At 45.8% G+C, this 22,969-nt stretch overlaps 1 protein-coding gene across 2 annotated transcripts in view; it reads left to right on the forward strand.

Moving 5' to 3' along the window:
• FRMPD4 (FERM and PDZ domain containing 4) overlaps positions 1-22,969 on the forward strand; it is a 1,397,101-nt gene that overhangs the window by 1,329,273 nt on the left and 44,859 nt on the right. For both annotated transcript variants that reach the window (XM_069204702.1, XM_069204703.1), the window contains exons 12-14: positions 13,548-13,637; positions 14,733-14,915; positions 15,882-16,020. In XM_069204702.1, coding sequence (XP_069060803.1) covers positions 13,548-13,637; positions 14,733-14,915; positions 15,882-16,020 — 412 coding nt within the window. The remainder of the gene's footprint in view (positions 1-13,547; positions 13,638-14,732; positions 14,916-15,881; positions 16,021-22,969) is intronic.

Genomic DNA, 22,969 nt, shown 5'->3' on the forward strand with positions numbered 1-22,969 from the left:
TAGGGGACAATGTAAAGGCATCACCTGGAACATGCACCACCAGTTAGATAAGGACATCACTTAGGTTAAGCATGGCTTGCTGGGTCATGAGACCTGTTCATTGGAGACCCCTGTCTATCGAGCTCACTTGGTGCATGCTCATCAATAATGCACTGTGTTATTGGAGAGACTGCAGTATCTCAACTATGCAGCTCACTCGGCTAGGACACGCACTGGGGCGGATTGATCGGGGTCATTGTTGGTGTGGCTTATTCGCCTGGAGAAGCCACACCATTCAATTGTTGAACTACGAGTGGCCATTAGGGTTCTCTTACACATGCACACTGATATACATGTTGAGCTGACACAGTATTCTCTCTTGTATCAATCTGTGACAACTGCAATGACAGAAGGAGTAGACTGTTTCTTGTCAGGTGTCTCCCTTCCTTGGGTAACACTAGAGCAGAACTCGGTAGCTGGCTCACTGTTTGAGATTCAAGACGCTATCCGTGCCCTTACTACTGGCAAGACTCCTGGGCCTGATGGCCTACCTACTGAATTTTACAAGGCATATGCCCCGCTTTAAGCCCCCTGTCTTCTGACACATTACGATGAAGCCCTATTGGTCTCCTGCTTGCCAGCCACTCTATGTGAGGCATTGCTTATTTCTCTTCCAAAAGCTGATAGTGGCCCAACTGCGTTGTGCTCTTACAGACCATTGACCCTTTTAAATACAGACTGCCTGACCCTGGCCAAAGTACTCGCAGATCGCCTGGCACTATTGGTACCAGCGCTGAGAGACCCAGACTAAAATGGGTTTGTCCCAGCCTGTAACACATCACTCAATCTGTGGAGATTGATCCGGATCCTGGAGTATGCTCCCTGCTTCTGGCCCCGGTCAAACTGCATGTTGCTGGATCTAGAGAAAGCATTTGATCCCCTTGAGTAGACATTTTTCTTTGAGGTATTGCCACATTACGGCCTAGGAACTCAATTTATTCACCTGATAAAGCTTCCCACTGGTCAGGATAAAACAGGCACCCTTATTTCCGACCCTGTCCAGATTGGCATGGGTATTGACTAGGGTTGTCCACACTCTCACTTGCTCTTTTCATTGGCTATAGAGGTGCTTGCGATGGCTATTCATGCTTGTGGCCGGGACTGGGGGATCCCACTGGGAGATGGTCTGCATTTGATTGCTCTGTATGCGGATTACTTGCTCTTGTATCTTCAGGATGTCCATGTCATTCCAGACACAGGCCCTCATTATAACCCTGGCGGTCGGTGATAAAGTGGCGGTAAATACCGCCAATAGGCTGGTGGTAAAAACTGCCAAATCATGACCATGGCGGAAACAGCTCAGACAGACAGCCACTTTAACACACCGACCGCCAGGGTGGAATTAACAGGCACCACGGCAGTAACCGCCTACAGCGAGGCGGAAGTCAATGTTTCGCCCACTGTATTATGAGACAGGAAACATTTTCCGAGGCGGTACCAATGACATCAAAAGCCCGGCTGAAACACTGCACAGAAGGGAAACGACTCACCTGTGGAGACTCAGGGAAGAACTACAACGCCATGGAGCCTGAGCTGCACATATTCCCAATGCTGTTCAGCGTCCTGCTCCACCACGAACACCAACGACGGCGAAGACGACCACGGTGAGTACAGCCGCCTAGCACACAGGGGAGGGAGGGAGGAAAAAGAGAGTGACACACACACATGCAACACGCAACACCCCCACCCCCAACACCCTACACATAAGCAGATGCAGTAACATAACATATTTACCCCGTACCTCTCAGGAATAATGCAAAGACAACACAAATAGATCAAAGTGAGTATAATAAGATAAATATAGTAGCAATACGTGCATCCAAATCAAAAAGTATATACATAAGTGCAAATGAAGGGACACTGTCCAGTCCTCAATGTTCGTGGGCCACAGGGCCACATTACAAAGTCCAAGGCCCCACTTGGCTCCTGCAACAACACGGAGAGAACACTGCAGGGGCATCAGTTCAAAAATAGGCAGGCACCTCAGGGGGACGGGGAATGGGGGGCACCTCATCTGGCAGATGGAACAACACAACTGGTCCTGGAGGGGGCAACATGCCCATTACTCTGTCCTGGGGAGTGCAAGGCCACAGTCTCTCAAGGGGGTGACTTGCTCACATGCTCTGGAGGGGACAACATGCCCTGTGGCTGGTCCTGGGGAGTGCAAGGCCACAGCCTCTCAAATGGGTGTCTTTCCCACTGGTTCTGGAGGGGGCATCGTGCCCTGTGATCTTCATCCTGGGAAGGATGGGGTGAGTGGATGACTTCTCCACTGGTTCTGGAGGGGGCATCGTGCCCTGTGATCTCCATCCTGGGGAGTGCAAGGTACAGTCTCTCAGCTGGGTGTCATACCCACAGGATTCGCAGGGGGCAGGCCGCACAACAGCCTATGGAGGCAGGTCTACAGAATGTCCGCCAGTGGTGACGGCTACTCAGTGGTGGCAGTGGTGCTGCTGGTGGTTGTGGGGGTAGGGTCCTGCCCATCCCCTGCAGCTTCGGGCGGCTGCCCACTGGTGCTGTTGCTGCTGGTGGTGGTGGTGGCGGAGCTGGTGGTGGAGCTGGTGGTAGTGGTGGGGGGAGGCTCCTGCCTATCTCCTGCAGCCTCGGATGGCTGCCCACTGGTGCTGCTGCTGCTGGCGGTGGTGGTGCTGGTGCTGGTTGCAGAGCTGGTGGTGGAGCTGGTGGTAGTGGTGAGGGGAGGCTCCTGCACATCTCCTGCAGCTTCGGATGGCTGCACCACCATGGTTGGAGGTGGGGTCCCTGACTCAGTCCCACGACCAGGCCCCTCGTCCTTTCTGCCTGCTGGTGCAGGCCCCTTGCCCTTCCTGGCAGCAGGTGAGGATGGCTCCTTGCTCCTTTTGGCAGCAGCTGGGGATGGCTCCTTGCTCCTTTTAGCAGCAACTGGGGATGGCTCCTTGCTCCTTTCGGCAGCAGCTGGGGATTACTCCTTGCCCTTCTTTCAGCAGCTGGGGGTGGCACCTTGCCCTTCCTTGAAGCAGATGGTGGTGGCTCCTTGCCCTTCCTGGCTGCACTTGGTGCAGGCACCCTTTCCGTGTGGCTGCCTGGTGCCCGTGAACCGTTCCCACCATGGGTTGATGTGGACACTTCTGGGCCTGTGGGCTGGGTGGCTGAGGTTGCACAACCTTGCCTTGAGATGCCATGTGCCTTTTCTGCAGGAGGAGGAGGCTGGAGATGGCCATGTGGCAGCAGTGGACCCTGTGGACAGTGAAGATGAGGAGGCAGAGGATAAGGATGAGGACAACAGAAGTGCAGTGATTCATCAATACTTCCAGTGACACACAGGTAAGACAGTGTAATTTCACCTTTCATTGACAGTTTAATGTTTGACATTGTCACTGGCAGGCTGTGAATTCCTACTCCTATGCCTACTCACTGTACCCTTTGGCTTCTCATTTTGCAGATGTCGGTGCGCCACTATCACTGCTGGTGTGTTCACTGCAGAGAAACAACAGGTCTTTCCTATGTAAACATTACTGTACAGTTGAATTGCAATGTTTAAACCTTGTTACACAAATACTTAAATCATTTGACATACTCTGTACTTGTATTTTTTTTAAAGTGTGTTTCTTGCAGTGCTCTGACGAAATGGGGGAAGTGCAATGGGCTGGGGGGATGATGGAGGAAAGCCCAGGTTAGAGTCAAGTCTATTTGTAGCACAGGTGCAATGTCCAAGGGGGCATAGAAAGGGGAGCAATGGCAGTTCAAGGTGGACAAGGTGACAGGGTGACAGAGTGGGACACAAGGATGACAATCAGGAGAGTCTCATTTCCTGGCGGGGGTCTTGGCAATAGTCTCTGGCTTCTACCTGGATCACAGGGAACGTTTGCGGGGTGGTTCTCTTTCTGCACTGGGAGGTTGCTGGTGGCCTGTTGGTCCTGTGGCGGGGCCTCCTGTCCACTAGCGGCAGCGGAGGTGGAGGGCTGTTCAGTAGTTTGGCTAGTGGCAGGGGCCCGCTGGTGTGACACCGCCTCCCTCATTATGTTGGCCATGTCTGCCAGCACCCCTGCAATGGAGACCAGGGTGGTGTTAATGGACGTCAAGTCCTCCCTGATCCCAGGTACTGTTCCTCCTGCAGCCGCATGCTGTCCTGCAACTTGTCCAGGATCTTGGCCAGCGTATCTAGGGAATGTTGGTATGCTTTCAGGATCGCAGTAAGTGCATCCTGGAGGGTCGGTTCCCTTGGCCTGTCCTTCCCCTGGCGCACAATAGTCCTCCCAGTTTCCCTGTTACCCTGTGCCTCTGTCCCCTGAACCGTGTGCCCACTGCTACTGACCCCAGGTCCCTGATTGTCCTGGGTTTGTGGTGTGCTCTGGGGTCTCTGTAGTGGTGGACACACTGCTGATTGACGTGCCCTGGGACAGAGGTATGGGTCCGCTGGGTGGGTGCTGTGGTGGTGTTTCCTGAGGGGAGAGGCTCTGTGGTGGTGTAAGACCGTGCCTGGGTAACCGACTGCCCGGAGGTCCCTGATGGGCGATGTTGGGCATCCAGATCCAGGCGACCAGAGCTGCTGTCATCACTGTGGGCCTCTTCTGTGGGAGGACTGGATGTTGCTGGCACCTCTTCTCCAGTGACATTGGCTGGGATACCTGTGGGGATGTAAATGCAGTGCTATTGTTTCTGTGTGTGACATATTGTGCATGGGTGGGTTGCCCTCTATGGTTGTTATTGCCCTGGCAGCTTTAATTTGTGTGAGTTGTTATTTGGTGGGCTAGCTGATTGTCCCTAGTGTGCATGCTTTGTTGATAGGTGTCCATGCAGGGCTGTGAGTGATGTCCATGCATTGGTAGTGCATGCAGGGCTTGGCATTGGAAGGAGTGGGATGTGATGGCGGGTGTGTGGGAGGTGGTGAAATGATGAGAGTGAGTGTCATGGTGGGGGTATGTGATGGCATGCAGGTAGAGGGGTGATAGTAGTAAAGAGTTGACTTACCAGAGTCCAGTCCTCCTCCTACTCAGGCCAGGCCCTCAGGATGCATGATTTCCAAGACTTGCTCCTCCCATGTTGTTAGTTGTGGGGGAGGAGGTGGGGGTCTACCGCCAGTCCTCTGTACAGCGAGCTGGTGACTTGCTGCAAGTGAACGCACCTTCCCCCGTAGGTCGTTCCAACTCTTCCTGATGTCATCCCTTGTTCTTGGGTGCTGTCCCACGGCGTCGACCCTGTCCACGATTCTCTGCCATCTTCCTTGCAATGGATATCTGCTGCACCTGTGATCCAAATAGCTGTGGCTCTACCCAGATGATTTCCTCCACCATGACCCTTAGCTCCTCCTCAGAGAATCTGGGGTGTCGTTGTGGTGCATGGGTGTAGTCTGAGTGGTGTGGTGTAGGGTGATGTGTTGGGGTGTGTGATGTAAAGTGCGTGGGTGGTGTATATGTGATGGTGGTATGTGGCTCTGGTTGTGTGAGTGCTCTTGCTGTCTCTCTCTGTTGACAATTGTTTGTATTCGTAAGGGGTTGTGGGTAATGTGAGTGTGTGTTTTATATTGGTGTGGATGTGGTGTGTGTGTATGTGTATCAGGTGTATGTGTTGTTTGAATTGTCCAATGTGGTGTTGTTTCGTATGTGTGTGTATTTTGAGCGCGGCGGTATGTACCGTCAATGGTTTACCGCCATTGAATGTCCGCCGTGGTGATTCGTGGGTCATAATGTTGTGGGTGTTGTTCTGTTGGCGTAACGGTGTGGGTTCTGCTACCGCCAGTTTATCACTGACCTTTGGGCTGGCGGACTTGTGTGTGTGGCTGTATAGTGACGGATTGGTATGCGTGTGTCATAATATGGTAAGCAGATATCCGCCACAGCGGCGGTATGTTGGCGGCAATCAGAGTGGCAGTAAATGGGATTTACTGCCAATGTTATAATGAGGCCACAGTGACTTTGACCTTTAACAGACTTGCGGCACTGTCAAGGCTTAAGGTCAAATGGGCTAAATCTTGTCTCTTCCCATTTAACCCACTGATGTCTGACCCTGATTTTTGCTTAATGGCATTTGTTGGACCTGTCAACTCACTGTGTTTACATATGTGGGCATTCGCAATTATGACACATCTTCTGACTTATTTGAATACAACCACACATGAGCGGTGACCTCGCTGAGAGTGCAGATGAGATTCTGACAGTCACTCCCACTCTCTGTGGCAGGTTGCATCGCTCTTACTAAAATTATTATGTTACCCTGGTTATGATATTAGTTTGCTAACCTCCCCAAAACACTTATTTGGCTTTTTTGAAAAACTAGTACAGGAATATATGTGGAACTGTTAGAAATGAGGTCTTTGGTTGGCAGTCAGGTTACCCCCTGTCCAAGCAAGGACCCACACTCTAGTCAGGGTAAAAAAAGAATCACCCTCAGCTAACCCCGGCTCACCCCTTTGTAGCTTAGCACTAGCAGGCAGGCTTAACTTCAGAGTGCTAGGTGTAAAGTATTTGTACCAACACACACAGTAACTTAATGAAAACACTACAAAATGACACAACACAGGTTTAGAAAAATAGGAAACATTTATCTAAACAAAACAAAATGACTAAAATCCACAATACACAAGTCAAGTTATCAATTAAAAAACAAAAAGAGTCTTCATGTAATTTTAAACACAATGCTAATACTGTTAGCGTGAAAATTTACCTGGGTGCGTCAAAAATAACCCCGCACAGACGAGTATCCATCAAAAAGGGCTTGCCATGCATCAATATCACTCACGAGCGAGACCGTGCGTCGTTTCTCCTTAAGCAGGTCAGGGTGTGTCATTTCTTCTCTCCGCAGGACAGCAATGCGTCGATCCGAACAGCACTGTCGGGTCCGGGCAGGCCTTGCATCGTTTTTACACACCCAGCGATGTTAGCGTCGGAAATCCAACTGCACGATGATCCGAAAACCATTTTCAGCCACGAAGACAGTGGCACATCGATTTTTCAGCCGTGTCTCAGAGTTGCGTCGATCTTTTCCCTGCACAGCGGTCTGTGCGTGGATTTCTTACTCTTGTTCTGTCAGCTTCTCCTTTCTGGATCCCAGAAACTGAATGGGTACCACTTGGCAGGGTAGGAGTCTGAGCAGTGGCTCCTGGTGCTGGCAGAGAGAAGTCTTTGCTGTCCCTGAGACTTCAAACAACAGATGGCAAGCTCTAATTCAAGCCCTTCGAGAGATCTTCACAAGAAGGTAGGCACACAAAGTCCACTCTTTGTCCTCTAGCACAGTCAGAAGAAGCAACTGCAGGATAGCTCCACAAAGCACAGTCACAGGCAGGGCAGCTCTTCAGCTCTTCTCGAGGCAGAGGTTCCTCTTGGTTTCCAGAAGTGATCTAAAGTCTGTAGTTTTGGGTGCCCTTCTTATACCCATTTTGCCCTTTGAAGTAGGCTTACTTCAAATGAAAGTCTCTCTTGTTTGTGAAATTCTGCCTTGCCGAGGTCAGGCCCCAGACACACACCAGGGGGTTTGGAGACTGCATTGTGTGAGGGCAGGCACAGCCCTTTCAGGTGTGAGTGACCACTCCTCTCCTCCCTCCTAGCACAGATGGCTCATCAGGATATGCAGGCTACACCGCAGCTCCCTTTTTGTCACTGTCTAGAGAGAGGTGCAAGTAGCCCAACTGTCAAACTGACCCAGACAGGGAATCCACAAACAGACAGAGTCACAGAATGGTTAAACCAACTTTACTAAAAGATGTATTTTTAAATTGTGAGCTCAGAGACCCCAAACTCCACATGTCCATCTACTCCCAAAGGGAATCTACACTTTAATCATATTTAAAGGTAGCCTTCATGTTAAACTATGAGAGGGATAGGTCGTGCAACAGTGAAAACCAAATTTAGAGGTATTTCACTGTTAGGACATATAAAGCATACACTGCACCCTGCCCATGGGGCTACCTAGGGCCTACTTTAAGGATGTCTTACATGTAAGAAAAGGGAAGGTTTAGGCCTGGCAAGTGGGTACACTTGCCAAGTCGAATTTACAGTTTAAAACTGCACACACAGACACTGCAGTGGCAGGTCTGAGACATGATTACAGGGCTACTTAGGTGGGTGGCACAACCAGTGCTGCAGGCCCACTAGTAGCATTTGATTTACAGGCCCTGGGGACCCCTAGTGCACTGTACTAGGGACTTATCAGTTAATCAAATATGCCAATCATGGATGAACCAATTAACAATACAATTTACACAGAGAGCATATGCACTTTAGCACTGGTCAGCAGTGGTAAAGTGCTCGGAGTTCAAAAGCCAACAGCAACAGGTCAGAAAAAAATAGGAGACAGGAGGCAAAAAGATTGGGGATGACCCTGCAGAAGGGCAAATTCCAACAGGCACAACACATGTTGTCAGTGGCCCTGCAGAAACATTATTTTGTCTACGGACAAGGGAGGTCTGGCTGTCCCTAACTTCAAATAATACTATTTTGCCTACTAAATTTAATGGGTAGCCCCTGGCTAGCTGGCCTATAGTTTGCTAACACAGCCACTGCCTCCCCAGCTTCGGACTAGCCTGTCTTGTCCTTGTCTTGTCCTTGTCTCGTGAATTGTACCGAGATGGTGCTCTTATACCATTACTTTCCTTGCTTGATGATGAGGGTTTGTCCTGAGTCTATTTCTCCTGTATAATTCTTTGATTTAAGTGCTAGGCAACAGGTAGGGTGACATGCAGCAAAAACACCACTTGCACCTCAGTATCCAATATCTCCATGTCATGGGTCCGGGTAAGGACTTGGCATGCTGGTTGGCTGAGTCTTTGTGAACCCACACTGCAGTACTGCTTACTCCTTTGCCCTGCCACTGAGACATGGACCAAGGTTTCACCCTGCACGGATAAGGAGTGGAGTCCTATAATGGAATGCCCTGTCTGAGTTCCACAAAATGCCCACTTTCACCTCTTTCAATACTGAACACTGTATAGGGCCTACCTTATCCCACAGCAAATTTATTGTTACTTCATGTAAACAGATGCCACTTGTCCCGCTGTTGTTTCCCTGACACATAAATATTGCACATGCTGTAGTCCTGTCCATCACTTAACCAGTACTGGTATGGCGTCACTTCCCATATGGTACACTGTACGGGTCTTCCTTCGCTTCACACCTGGGAAATCTGTGTATTGGGTTTACGTCGCCACAATAAAAAACATAAGGCATTGACAGGTTCCTTGATCTAGGTCATTTGCTTGCCAAGCATCTCATTATATGCAAATGAAAGTCCCCTACCCCTCCTATGTTTACTGCTTGGGAGAAATCCATGACTGCTTGGTGTAGGAAAGTGACTCTTTTTGACATGGTCACCCCCACTTTTTTCCTGGTATTCGATGCAATTTTGACTGAAAGTGCGCTGGGTTCCTGCTAACCAGGTCCCCAGTGCCAAATCTCTTTGCCTAAAACTGTGCAATTGTCCCTCAATTGGAAATACCTATGGCCCCCCCTGTAAGCCCCTTGAGAAGGGTACCCCTGGCACCTAGGGATGAGTACCACAGGGGATCTCCAAGGGCTGCAGCATGTATTGTCCCATTCTTAGAGACCCCTCACCTAGCACATGCACACTGCCATTGCAGGGAACATATCCTGGTGCAGCTAGAAGTGAAACCCCAACATGACACACAGCCTGTGTGCCATGTCCTCTATATAGGGGTGCATGCAATATATATGTCACCCCTACAGCAGATCTTACAGCCCTAAGGCAGGGTGCATTGTTTTACATGTGAGGACATATTTGCAAGAGCAGATATGCCCCTGCTATGCCTTTGTCGATTCATAGACATAGTAAGTGAAAAGGGAAGCCATTTTAACTGCATGTGCTGGACACTGGTCACTACGAGTTCCCCTGCAACATGATGGCTTCACTGTAAATAGGGATGTTTGGTATCAAACGTCTTATATTAATAAACCGTCACTGATGCCAGTGATGGATGTATTAGTACATGCACCCAGAGGGCATCTTAGAGGTGCCCCCTGAAAATCTACAATGTACCCATGTGCGAACCGACCATTTTCAGCCAGCCTGCCACCACCAGACACGAGTCTGGTCCCACAAGGGTGAGAGCCTTTGCTCTCAGGGCAGTCATAAACCAAGCCCGCTCTGAGAGAGGTGCTTACACTTCCTATCAAAGTTGCATTCCAAGCCAGGGGGCTTCAAAGAAGCCCACCGCCCTCAGTATGCAGATATGGCTTCACTGACAGGAGTGATTCCGACCCCTGCCTCACGGCCCATTTAGCACATGGACAGGAAGGAAATGTAGTATTCAGGGAGGTGTGCCCACCCATCAGGTCAATCCCACCCCTAAGGTGAGCTTCTTGATGTTGCTCAACTTTTAGAAATCTGCTGTGCCAGAATTGTCAGCGATTCACTGCGTCACTTCAGAAACGCAAGGATGCACCATATGTACAAAAATAGGGTGCACCCCTGTGTTTCCCCTAGCACTGCTACTAAATTTAACTGCCTAACGCCAACGCAGGCACCCTTGGCCCATTATGTAAGGGTGCCTGCAATGCAGGGAATGATTGTTTATGTGCAGGAAGGACATCTTCCCACACATAAACAATCATTCATGGCAGAATGCATCACACATAGAAAAAGCAAAGACGAGGAGAAATTAAAGTACTTCTCCTCGTTGCGCTATGCTAACGCCACTCCTGGGGTGGCTTTAGTTTTTGGTGCTGCCTCAGGTTTACGATTCCTTGTAAATCTGGGGCAGTGTCAAAATGCAATGGGTGTTGCAGCTGAATGCCCACAGCAACACCCATTGCACGCCCCTTCCACACTTAGTGATGCGTGTGAAGGGTGGCATTTACAAGGCGGCATTAAGCCACAAAAAGTGGCTTAATGCCATCTTGTAAATATGGTGCAAGGTAGTGCCCACCCGGAGCATCGCTAAAAGTGATGATCCAGTGGTGCAAGGACCTCATAAATGAGGCCCTTGGTGTTAGCAGATTAAGGAACTCTGCAACAGGGTTATACCTCCTTCCCATAGGAAGTGGTCTTATAGGTGGTGTACTGATCCCAGGGGTAAGCAGCCCATTGGCTACTACCCTACGCTTCCCAAAATGCCCCTAAATTCAGTATTTAGGGGAGCCCCTGGCACCAGGATAGCAGATTCCTGCTGACCTACAAAGAAGGACACCCAAGCTCTGCAAAAGAAAAGACTGAGGAAGAAGCACCTCACTTGGCCCAAGCCCTGCCGGCCTGTCTGCTGTTCCTTCTAATTTGTGCCAAAGTGGACTCGTCCTGCAAACTGCTGTACCTCTAAAAGCCTGGGAGGCCTGCCTATCTTCAACAAAGACCCTGTAACTCCCATGGAGCAGAGGAGTTGCTTCCCTGCATCTTGCCGGCACCCCAAGACAAACTGTGAGGACTCCAGACCGTCTAGAACCCAACACCTGAAAGCCCCACTGCACCTATGCCGTACAGCCCAAGTTGAAAGCCTACCTTTGACTTGCCCATGTTGGACTCACCGCTGCCGCCTGCGGCCTCTGCATGCAGGCCCTATCAATCGCGAGTGCTCTGGTGGAGAAAGCCTGACACCTCAATGCACCTATGCACTCCTCGTTCCTGGCCTGCTGAGAAGAAGAGCTGTGGTGTACCCAGATCCCCGGATATCTCAAGAGTGGAAACCCCTTGTTGGGTCATCCCGACTGGATCCCTAGTCCTCACCTGCAGCATCTCTTTGACCGGATCGATACCCATTGACTAACCTAGGGTACCTGGCGCCGTACTACACCTCTGCACCCGGCCGCCCCAGTGACTCCCGGTGTGACCTGCTGGTGTGGTCCTGGCCCTTACCCAATACTCACCTTAAGTCCAGGAGATTGGTCCTGTAAGTCACTTTACTATATCCAAATGCAGTACTTGTTTTTCTCCCCATAGGATAACATTGCAGTTCTTCAGAAATTGCACTTTTCAAAACTGTAAAGATTTTTCTTACAAAACGTGCTTACCTGAAAGAATTGATTCTGGTGCCAAAACATATATAAAGATACTTCTTATTTTTGTAAATTGGTGTGGATTTCCTTCTTGAGTCATGTGTCTTATTTATTGACTGTGTGTATTTGCAGATGTCTCACACTACTCTCTGATAAGCCTAAGACTACTCGACCACACTACCCCCTAAAAAGAGCACCTTGGGATTACTAGAGCAAGGCCATGTCCACTAGTAAAGGAACCCCTGGACTCTTTGCACGCTATATCTCATTTGATATATCATGTAAAGAGCTGGCTTCCTACACTTGGGCTCAGACAGAAGGTGCTGCCCTTCAACAAGAGGACACACTGAGACTAAGCAAATACCCCTGCCGACCTGTTGGGATACCATCTTAGCAGACTTCCAAACTGCTGTTCAACCTCCTGCGGATTCCACTACTTGATCCTCAGATTCTGTTGTGATACTGGTTCCCACCATACCCGTCTATGGCACACTCCCCTCCCCGACCGCACCACCCAGTTACCTTTAAATCTTGGTTCTTAAACCACATACTTGTTCTATCTCAAGTCTTTAGTGTGTATCAGTTCATGGTTCGTATTGTTGAATATTATACATCTGTTTTGATCTGTTTACGTACTGCACAAATCATGGACTGATAGCTTGGCTTTGCAACTGCATATCAGCTTTACGTAATATGCTGTTTTCATTTCGGTTACATGTTCTGTGCTCCGCAGATGTCATCTTCTCGTGCTTGTCATCCGCTATGCTGCCTTTACTTACCTGTTCCTAACAAAGCTTATTTGTGATGATGTATGGTGTTGACATTGCTATATCTAAACGGTATACTTGAAAACGGAGAATGTAAAGAAACATATTTAAACAAATTGGTAAAGAAATAGTTCAATAGTCAGTTCTATAAAATGACCACAACACCTTTCAAATAATTTAAGACAACTTTTATGTTAAAAAGCGCACAAGGTTTGAAAGAAACATCCGGGACAAAACAGTGTTTTTTATTTATTTATTAAGCACACTATTCAAATGTAATTGTTTGTAGCGGCTTCAAGCTGAAAAAATTATAATCTAAATAATGTTGCACTATATTGAGCAACACCAGCATCAACGTCAAAGGATCATTGAGTAATCACGTAGGTTTACAGCTTTTGGAACCCCACTAATGTGAGCTCAAGTTAGATTTCATCAGGCAGGGAGTTCATAATGTGTGGCCCAAAGACAGCGAACCTTGCTTCTGCTTTTCATCACTATTTACTTTGTTAATCATCAGTGCATGGCTGGTGGACCTTAGTGGATATGTTAGATGGCAATCATAAACATGTCCTTAAATATTTTCCTAAACTGCAAAAAAATGCAAGCAAAATCGTCAGCTATAATTTGTGTCATTTCTTGTGCTTCTGTCTTTTTTCTATTTTGTTAGCACATTCTCCCTCCAACAGGACTAGACTTTTGTCTTCCTACTTTTACTGGAGATAATGTCTAGCCATGCTTTTGCAATTGACACAATTGGTTAAGAAGTGCTGTTGTGCGTGATGTCTTCCATGTCTGTTAATAAGCTCTGACTTTCCCTTTATTTCAGCTGTCTGCACTGCAAGCAAAGGCACATTATCTGAAGTTCCTCAGTGATCTTCGATTGTATGGTGGTCGTGTCTTCAAGGCAACATTAGTGGTAAAATCTGTTTTCATGTGGTAATGTCTAAGATGACTGATTTGAACTGTTCTGTAAAGTTGTGGGTACAATTGTTTGTAAAACAAACACACTGTAGAAATCAAGAAAATACAGCAAGGCAAGAGCAGCCACTGGTTTAGGGACATTGCTAATAGCAGATTCAGTTTAAAATCTCTGTAACTCCCTATGGCAAGCAAAGCTGAATGATACACTTTTGTCACACATTTTATGATATCACAATGGGTGACCCAACCCATGCAATAGAATATTAAAAATAACCTTACTGATAGTCTACATGCTTTGTGGCAATAGTATTGAGACCACCAATCACATACTTTTTAGATTGTCATATGTCTAATATGCTTGTACCCTTCTCAATCATGTTAGACATGAATTGTAGACTGCAGTTAATACAAACAGTTATACATTTTGTGAATGGCCTCCAGTACTTAAATAGACTGTTTTTTGGGAGTAATGTTTATAAATACCCTCCCATGTGATTTTTGCTTTGGTGATTGACATGGGGGTGTACATTTTCTGCTGTGAATAAAGGCAGAGTGGTTACATTGTTTGAAAGCAATTTGCTGCAGAATTGTGGAACTGTTAAGGACAAAAGTAACAACAGCTAAAAAAAGTTATTATGTCGGTATTGTGGAGAGGGGAAACTTTGAGAGAAATCGCAGTGTAACCTAGAAGACACTCATCAGTACTATTTTCTCTAATTTGTATTTTATTTTTAAAAGAATTTGCTTTCAGCACTTGTGTCAATGGGAGGGATCCCATTACTGCTGCTAAATATAAGAGAGAGATCCCATTACTGCTGGTAAATATACTCGATCTTTAGCAATTGCTTGTGACAACATGAATAAGAAGGCATTATGATCTCAAGAGTCACATCAGAGGTGTGAACCATGCTTTCTAATTCTATAGTATGCAACCAAAGAATAACACTTTCATATTTCTTATTGACTTGTTTTCTTTGAGAAATAATAGTATTTTGACAAATTGATTTTAAACAGACCTTCGTTTCTGGGCAAAGTAATGCTCACACATTGAACATTTGTCTAATCAAATCACCTTTCATGTGTTTTGTAGCAGGGAGAAAAACACTCTGATGTTACGCTGCTGGTTGGGCCCCGATATGGTATTAGTCATGTCATCAACACCAAAACGAACCTTGTGGCCCTTCTTGCAGACTTCAGCCATGTTAACCGAATAGAGATGTTCACAGAAGATGAGGTCAGTGTCAGAGTGGAACTTCATGTGTTAGATGTAAAGGTAAGTGAATATTACTTTATGAGTGCATATATATTATTCCAAGAGACTTTTCAAAGTAAAATGAACATCTTAGCAATGAGCATATATAGATTAATTTGAATGGATAAGCAAAAATAACCAATACTTTTCATCAGTTTGTTTTTCATAATGTTGGCTTAGTTTATTATACAGCAATTTGACAACTTACTTTAAAGTAATTTCAAATAATGGTGACATTAGAAAGAAAAGCATTCTAAAACTGGGACTGAATGACAACAAATAAACCGATGAAGCACTGCATACAATATAGTTTACAGTTTGTAAGACACAGTCAGTAAAAGATGTAGTTTGCACAATTATCTATAGATTTCATAAAAGGTCCGGCATTCTAGATGTCAAAACACATTTTAGCTCTATATTATTTTTTATTTGGCTTTCATTAGACCTGGCAAACAGATATATTTGAGATGGCACCATACAAAGTACAAATAAAGACAAAATCAACTTGTTTGACTAATAAAATAAGGAATAGCAATACAAAAGTTAAGATTTAAAAACAGCATTTCATTAAAATGTCCTTTGATCATGGACTTGTCAGGATTATGTATATGGTTTCAATATATGTGTAGCAGTATTTACTCAACTGATTTAAAACATTTCTGAATGTATCATACTGTTCATATTCAAATTGGTAAGTGTAAACATTTTGAGACCAAGATGATTTTGTCTTGTACAGTTTTGTACATATTTATTTTTATCTATAGCTGGTAAAAGCAAAGAAAGGGCCTTATAAAAGCTGTTCTTCATTTGGAAATTAGATTAAATCACAAAGAAGGACAATAAACCATTTCTCATAATACAGCAAATTATGAAGCTCTGCAAACAGTGGCGTTATGGTTCCTTCATATGAGTATATTAAACTGAGAATTGTACCAACCCCTTGAAACGTCATGAACACTAACTTATATTTCAATGCCTTCTTTTCAGCCAATTATTTTGCTCATGGAATCATCTGATGCAATGAACCTAGCATGCTTAACAGCTGGATACTATAGACTACTTGTGGATTCACGCCGATCTATATTCAATATGAGCAACAATAAAAACATGGGAAGCAGAGATTTAGGTAGGTTGTTATTTACACATGAGCATCAGTACATTTCTTATGAGGGTATTCTTAATGGCTTGTACTTTACAGATACTTAGCTCAAGGTGATGAGATGCTGGAGTACATCGATCAAGGCATTCAAAGGTTATGCTAATTAATTACTGCTATAAAATATATAATTAAATGGTGAAAACATTACCATCAAAATAGAATAATCAGTATTAGGAAAGAGAGCAGAGGTCAAACTGCAATTGTAAACTGACATTTTGACAGCTTATGAATTCTTTACTCTCTGGAAACTGTGGCAACCATGCCCCATATTTATATTGTTTTAGCGCCACATGTGCGTCATTTTTTTACGCAAAAGCAGCGCAAACTTACAAAATACAATTGTATTTCGTAAGTTTGCACCAATTTTGCATCAAAAAACGACGCAAATGCGGTGCTAAAAAGTATAAATATGGTCCCCTGTTTTTAAGTTTAGATGTGCTGCATGTACTACCAGTAAAATAACGGTCTTCTTTTATATTAGCCATGGAGCTTTTCACAACAGCACAGTGGTGCTTTCTTCTTCTCCTATTACCTCAGTGTGTGACTGACTTTGATGTAGAGTTCACAAAGGACACAAAATGCTCATAGCTAACATTGTATCTATTGCAATTCAAAGATCCTAAGCCTGGGGTAATGCTTTGAGTGATGAAGAGCAGAGATAGCTTCAACCAATCAAATGATTTTTGAGCAATCACTTTATCTGTTCCACAACCTGTACACTAGTGGATAGATCCTTATGACCCAATCCACAAACCTTTGCCTATGAGTAGCTGTGTTCTACTCCTGCCTGAAAATCCAGGCCTGAATCAGAAAACATTTTTGTGATTAACGTCCAGGTGTAGAGTGTGTAGTACTCGAAGTGCACCAAATTCAGTTTTGATATTATAGCTGCTTTTTTGCCAAGGAACTGTGAGATATGAAATAACATAGAAACATGTAAAGGTAATAAATACTATGAAAACAATTTGAAATATTCAATGAATGGAATGTAACTTAAAAAGCTTCAGCTGTTATGAAGTGTGTATTGTGGGTCCTTCGGTCATAGCAAACAGTATAAAGGTTGGATGGTATTGATTATTTCATGGTCCTGGAATGGTAGATCTTGGAATGCAACAATGTTAAATTATGTAAAAAAGGGTATCGCTGAAATTACATGTTTGAGGCATGTGTGGCCGAAGATACACATGCTGTGCATACTCCTGCCACCTACTGTTGGGTCCTAATGTGTGCAAGTTGTTTTTATTCGAAGAAGTCTTTCAAGGTACTCTTACTCGTCCTCTTGGCAATAATGCGCATTACCATCAACTCAATTTTTCAATTCTTAATCTGCATGGCAGGTGAGGAGAGAATGTGAAGTGAAGCAATATATAAAGAGATGTCCATGCATAAAAGGAAAAAAAAGAAAATAAGAGACACTGCAATGGCCACAGCGTTCAAGAGGAGGGTGGGCAGATGTGAATTTCCACACTACATGCCACAAACAGATGCTTAAAGTCTAAGTAACATTTTCCATTTGAGGGATGTGTGGCTGTAGATACACAGGCTGTGCATAGACTGCATAGCAGTCAGCCCAAAAAGTGGTAGCTAGCCAGTGGGTGTTGCAGTAGATTGAAAGAATGTAAGAAAAACTGCCTGACCAACATTGGCAGGCTAGAACATCCACCCAGTAATGTTTTTGGTGTGGTGTGGCCCAGGTAGCTCCCTTGAATATATCAGCTGTAGGGATGTTCCCAAAGAGAGTCTTAGAGGCTCCTTTCCTCAGAGTAGAGTGTACCCTACGAGGAGTTGGTAAAATCTTGATGCATTTAACTATCCATCAGGCAATGCCTTACTTGGATAGAGCCCTCCCTCTGTGGGGTTTCGAGAAAGAAACCAAAAGTTGTTCAGTTTTCTAAATGGTTGGGTTCTATCAACATAGTACATGAGGGCTTATTTTACATACAAAGTATGGAGCCGCAAATGAATCAGGTTGTGGGAAAAAAACAGGGATCTCAATGGACTGATTAAGGTGAAAGTCAGACACCACCTTAGGGAGGAATTCTGGGTTGGTGCGGAGGACAGCCCCATCCCAATGTACTTGGAAGAAAGGTTCTTCCAGGGTTAATGCCTCTAACTCATTGACACTCCAGAGGAAAGTGATAGCAACCAGAAATTAGTCCTTCCAAGAAAGGAACTGAAGGGTGCAGGTGTGGACGGGCTCACATGGAGGACCGTGGAGTCATGTGAGTACAATGTTGAGATTCCATGAGGCCTGCCAGTGGGACCCGAAAATGAATGACCCTTGTGAGACACACCATGAAAGCTTTAATGACCGGTATGCTGAAAACAGCACCACCCATGACCTCCAGCCAGGCCAGTCACAGGCAAGGGATGTCTTCCCACACAGAAAACGTGAGCCAGCAGGCAAAAGCAGCAAGGAGAGGTCAGCCAGTTATCCAAGAATGCCTCTTCCCCCATTCGTCCCGGCCACAGGCTGGTACATATCAGATCTCAAAATGGAACACCAATGGATGAGTCAGAAGTACCAGGGTCCAGAAGACAATCTGATGGGAGCAGCGGAGCACTAGAGAATGTTACTTAGTTGGTTATGTGTGCACTGTTTGGGCAGCAGAGAGTGCTGTGTAGCGGGATGGTACCAAAGCCTGAAGGCGTTCCACACCTAGGCACCCAAACACTTGTCTTGTCAGGTCAGACAATTTATGTTTCTGATTGTAAAATGGAAAGGTATATTAAACACTATAAAGTAGTATTACAAAGGAAGAGTCTCAGATCCTGAAGAGAATGGTCTGGTCCTAAAGAAAACAGTTTCAGTAATGCCCATTAGATTAAGCAAGATGGGCTGCAGCAGAAATAATTGGATAATCAGTGTAGAGACAGCAATTCTCCAAGAATTCCAGGGGCAGAAGAATAAAACAATTTGGTTGAATTGCCTATGATATTCATAAGTTAATCTCAGTTATCTTTGTTATTTAGGCCTTCAGTGATTAATGTGATAGGCCCAAGTTAAAGGAAAGACCTTAAACATTGTAATAGTGAAAAAAGAAAGCAGAGAACAAGTCCCTCTGGAAAATCAACTGTTAGAATGCGAAGTACCAACAAACTGTGAAGGGATAGTTGTGGACATAGATGGCAAAGGATTGTAGTGCAGCACAATGGCAGGAGATAAAAGCAAGCATGGGGAGATGGTGGACTGTAAAAGAGGTCAAGAAGGATGAAGTTCAAGGAGATCTGCTGGTGGTGGGCAGTGAAAATTGTAAAGGTTTGTAAACTCACTCTCTGTTGGGTGGATATGGTAACACCTGATTGCAGTGTATTTAGCAGACTGGAACATGGCAGATATGTAATTAGGTTGCTGAACATTATTCCAATATTTTAAGAGGAAGTGGCATTAAGAACCTGAGTAAGCGGTATATTGATAAGATGGATTACTTGTCTTTCTATAATAGTGGTAGTTTGAAAATGAGGTAGCTATTGCCAAAGCTAATCAGACATAACTCATATGTTGGAGAGGTTTGCATCTTTCATTTATGCTGCCAATGGTTTAGGGAACTGTCATCTGACCAAAATTACAAAACCACCACCTCAAGATCTACAAGTAGACAAAACAAATGACTGCCATAGTTTACTATGCTCTATTTCTAATCACATGGCAGATATTCTCACAAAGGCTTCAAGAATATGTTAGCCAACTGCAATAAGTACAAACGAAAACTCATGAATTCACTGCATATACTTCATTTACACTCAAACTCATGCTTAGGACAGAGAAGGTCAGATCGGTTAATTGACAAATAGTAGATCAATGATATAATGAACATAGATCTAGTCATGTCAGTGAATTAACATTGCATACCTTTTTTCGAGTTCACAAAAAGTAACTGTTACTTACGCTGTAAGCATCTGTTTGTGGCATGTAGTGCTGTGAATTCACATGCTGTGCTTACTCCTGCCATCTAGTGTTGGGCCCTGATGTGTGCAAGTTATTTGTCTTCTATGATGTTTTTTGAGTCACTAGGTACTGTAACTCCTCCTCTTCGAAATAATGTGCATGGTCATTGACTCCATTGTTAGATTGTTTTATTTCCGCTGTTGGATTCGGATGTGTGCTCTTGTGCTCTGAGTCAACACTACTGCAGTGCTCTTTTTGGTTCACACGGTTCCTCCCCTCTGTCGGTATTGTACTTTTATCTTGTCTCCCTTACTTTCTGTATCGGATCAACATGTGATTACTTCGCTTGCGCTGGATCTTGGTCAACTGCAGCCCCTCCTGGGCCTCACCCATCATGACTTCCTCTTGCTTCTCTGTCAGGTCTCTCCACCATGCCTCAACGGTGATGGAATGAATGCCATTTCAATATTGTCCTTGCTGCTACATGAAATATCCTCAGACTGATCTCCATAAGGTCTTAAATCTGTGTCTGTTGCCGGGACGCACCAAGCCCGCCGCCGACCTTTGCTGCTCCTTTTGCTCCAAAATGACTATTTTCAACCATCTTGCTTGTCAACTTGAGATGCATGCAAGGGTGAAGATGACAAACAAGACCTCTTCGGTCCCGAGGACATTGAGGGAGAACAATATCCACAACCAACAGCTGCAGATGAAGAGGCTTCCTCCGCTGGGTACAGCTCTGGCTCCAACCTGAAGATCGAGGACCTTCCACCAGCTCAACAGTCTATGAGTAAGGCACCCTCTACCCCTCGACAGTGCACTCATCCCGACTCTGAGCAGTCTTCAGCCAAAAGGCTCTCAGCCACTCTCTGAACACAAGAGACAGGCTTTTGGACTGCCACTGTCTTTGGACCATCGTTGGCCCTGACGAATTGCTCCAGATGCCCCAAACAGCTTGGCGCCGAAGAAGCCTTCAAGACCGACTGCTTTAGCGCTGGCCACCATCACCGAGCGGACACGCTGCACCGACCACATCCGTTTTGGGTCTGACCTTAAACTCTACGTCGAAGCGGAAGACACCGATGAAGTTGAGAATTTTAGCGTTGACCAGCAAGTAGTCCGGCACTGGCACAGTCTAGCTGATTCTCCATATGTTGCAAAAACAGCTCAAATCAGGCAGAAACACTTGGTCATCTACCCCCACACAGACTGCATTCTTGCCCACCCCTTAAGCCCTGCTGGGCCACCCTCAAAACATCAGCTGTCCTTTGAGGAGGCCTTGGACATTCTGGTTCTGGCAAAACAATTCAAGAAAGCAGAAAAGGCTACAAGCCCCTTACCCCATGCACCACCGGCACCTCACCTTTTCCTCACCCTCAGCCATGCTTCTCTCAGCTTCCTTTGACATCACAACTCAGGGATCTCCACATTCTGACATGGATGGGCATGTGGGGGGTGATGGCACATTTGACACTTCAGCATAGGGTGACCTATGGGACACCTTGGATGTAGACCCACTAGAGGACACAGACCAAGATCTTTACCCTGCCTGCCCCTTCCCTCCGGATGATTCCACGTCCTTTCAGGAACTTATTGGTAGGTTTGCCTCCTTTCGAACTCCACTCTGAGCCCTTAGAGGAGGGCTTCCTCCTCAAAACTCTCTCCTCCACTCACTGCTCTCCTCAGTACCTCTGCATGCTCAAGGGCATGTTACGTCACACAGCTGACATTTTTAAAGACCCTGTCCAGGCTAGGGTTATAACACGGAGAATGCACAAAAATACAAAACCTCCCCTTCTGATCCCATCTATATTCGTGGTTAGTTTGCACACGATTCTCAGGTGATCACCACTGCCCTTAAGTGAGCCGACTCCCAGGCCAGCAGAGATGCCCCGCCACCAGATTAGAAAAGCAAACGCATAGATACGGCAGGGAAACGGTTGGTCACACAATCGCATTGCTGATTCTGTCGACCTTGTTGCAAGATATGATTGTGTCCTCTAGAAAGAAATGGAGGAGCTCTTTCAATTCCTCCCTGAAGAGCATAGAAAATGAGGTCAGGAGACAGTGGACCAAGTTTTAGAAAATATTTAATTGGATACAGGGTTAGCCAAAGGGATGGGGGCACTGCCAACACCCGCTCCACAGAGTTCCTTTCATAAACCCTAACTGTGGAGGCTCAACGACCACCTTCCCTGAAGCCTTCACTTCTTATCAGAGCATCAAGGCCCAGCAATCCTCTTTTCAGGAGCTATTTAACAGGGTCCTAATGAAGCAGCAATTACAAAGGCAGAAGCAAGGGTAGCTCCCCAAAAAGAGCTACATCTGTCACCAAACCCAGCTTGCCTCTTCCCCCCAGTCAAACAACACCTGTTGGGGGTGCATATAAGGCGTCTTCACCACATGGCAAGTCATCACCTCAGACCAGTGGGTGTTGGTTATTATCCAACATGGTTATTGTCTGGAGCTCCCTTCCATGTCTCCCACCATTCCACTCACAAACACAGACTATTACCAAAACCCTAAGGGCTGCTCACTGAGGAGATCAAAGCCCTCCTTTTTAAATGGGCTATAGAACCCATATCCCACCATCATCAAGGTATTGCTTCCTAATACCTAAAAAAGATGGGTCCTGCAGGCCCATTCTGGACCTCAGGCCCCTATACAAATACATCCTGTCTGAGCATTTTCATAAGGTGACCCTTCAGGATGTCATCTTGCTTCTCCAGCAAGGCAACTTCATGGCCACGTTCGACCTAAAGGATGCCAGTTTCCACATACCAATACATCTGTCTCTTCGCTGGTATCTTAGATTTTGTGGTCAGCGGAAGACATTACCAGTTCAAAGTGCTACCATTTGGGGTCATTGCTCACCAAATGCCTTTCATTGGTGGCTGCACATACGCAAGCAGGGCGTCCACATTTTTCAATATCTGGAAATTCATTTGTTAGTGCAGTACTCTCAGGAGTTGGACCTTCTCAGCAGGAGGCGACAACAAGTCCACGATTGAAAACTCCACCTGCAAG

This window comes from Pleurodeles waltl, chromosome 8, assembly GCF_031143425.1.
Source record: "Pleurodeles waltl isolate 20211129_DDA chromosome 8, aPleWal1.hap1.20221129, whole genome shotgun sequence".
NCBI lineage: Eukaryota > Metazoa > Chordata > Amphibia > Caudata > Salamandridae > Pleurodeles > Pleurodeles waltl.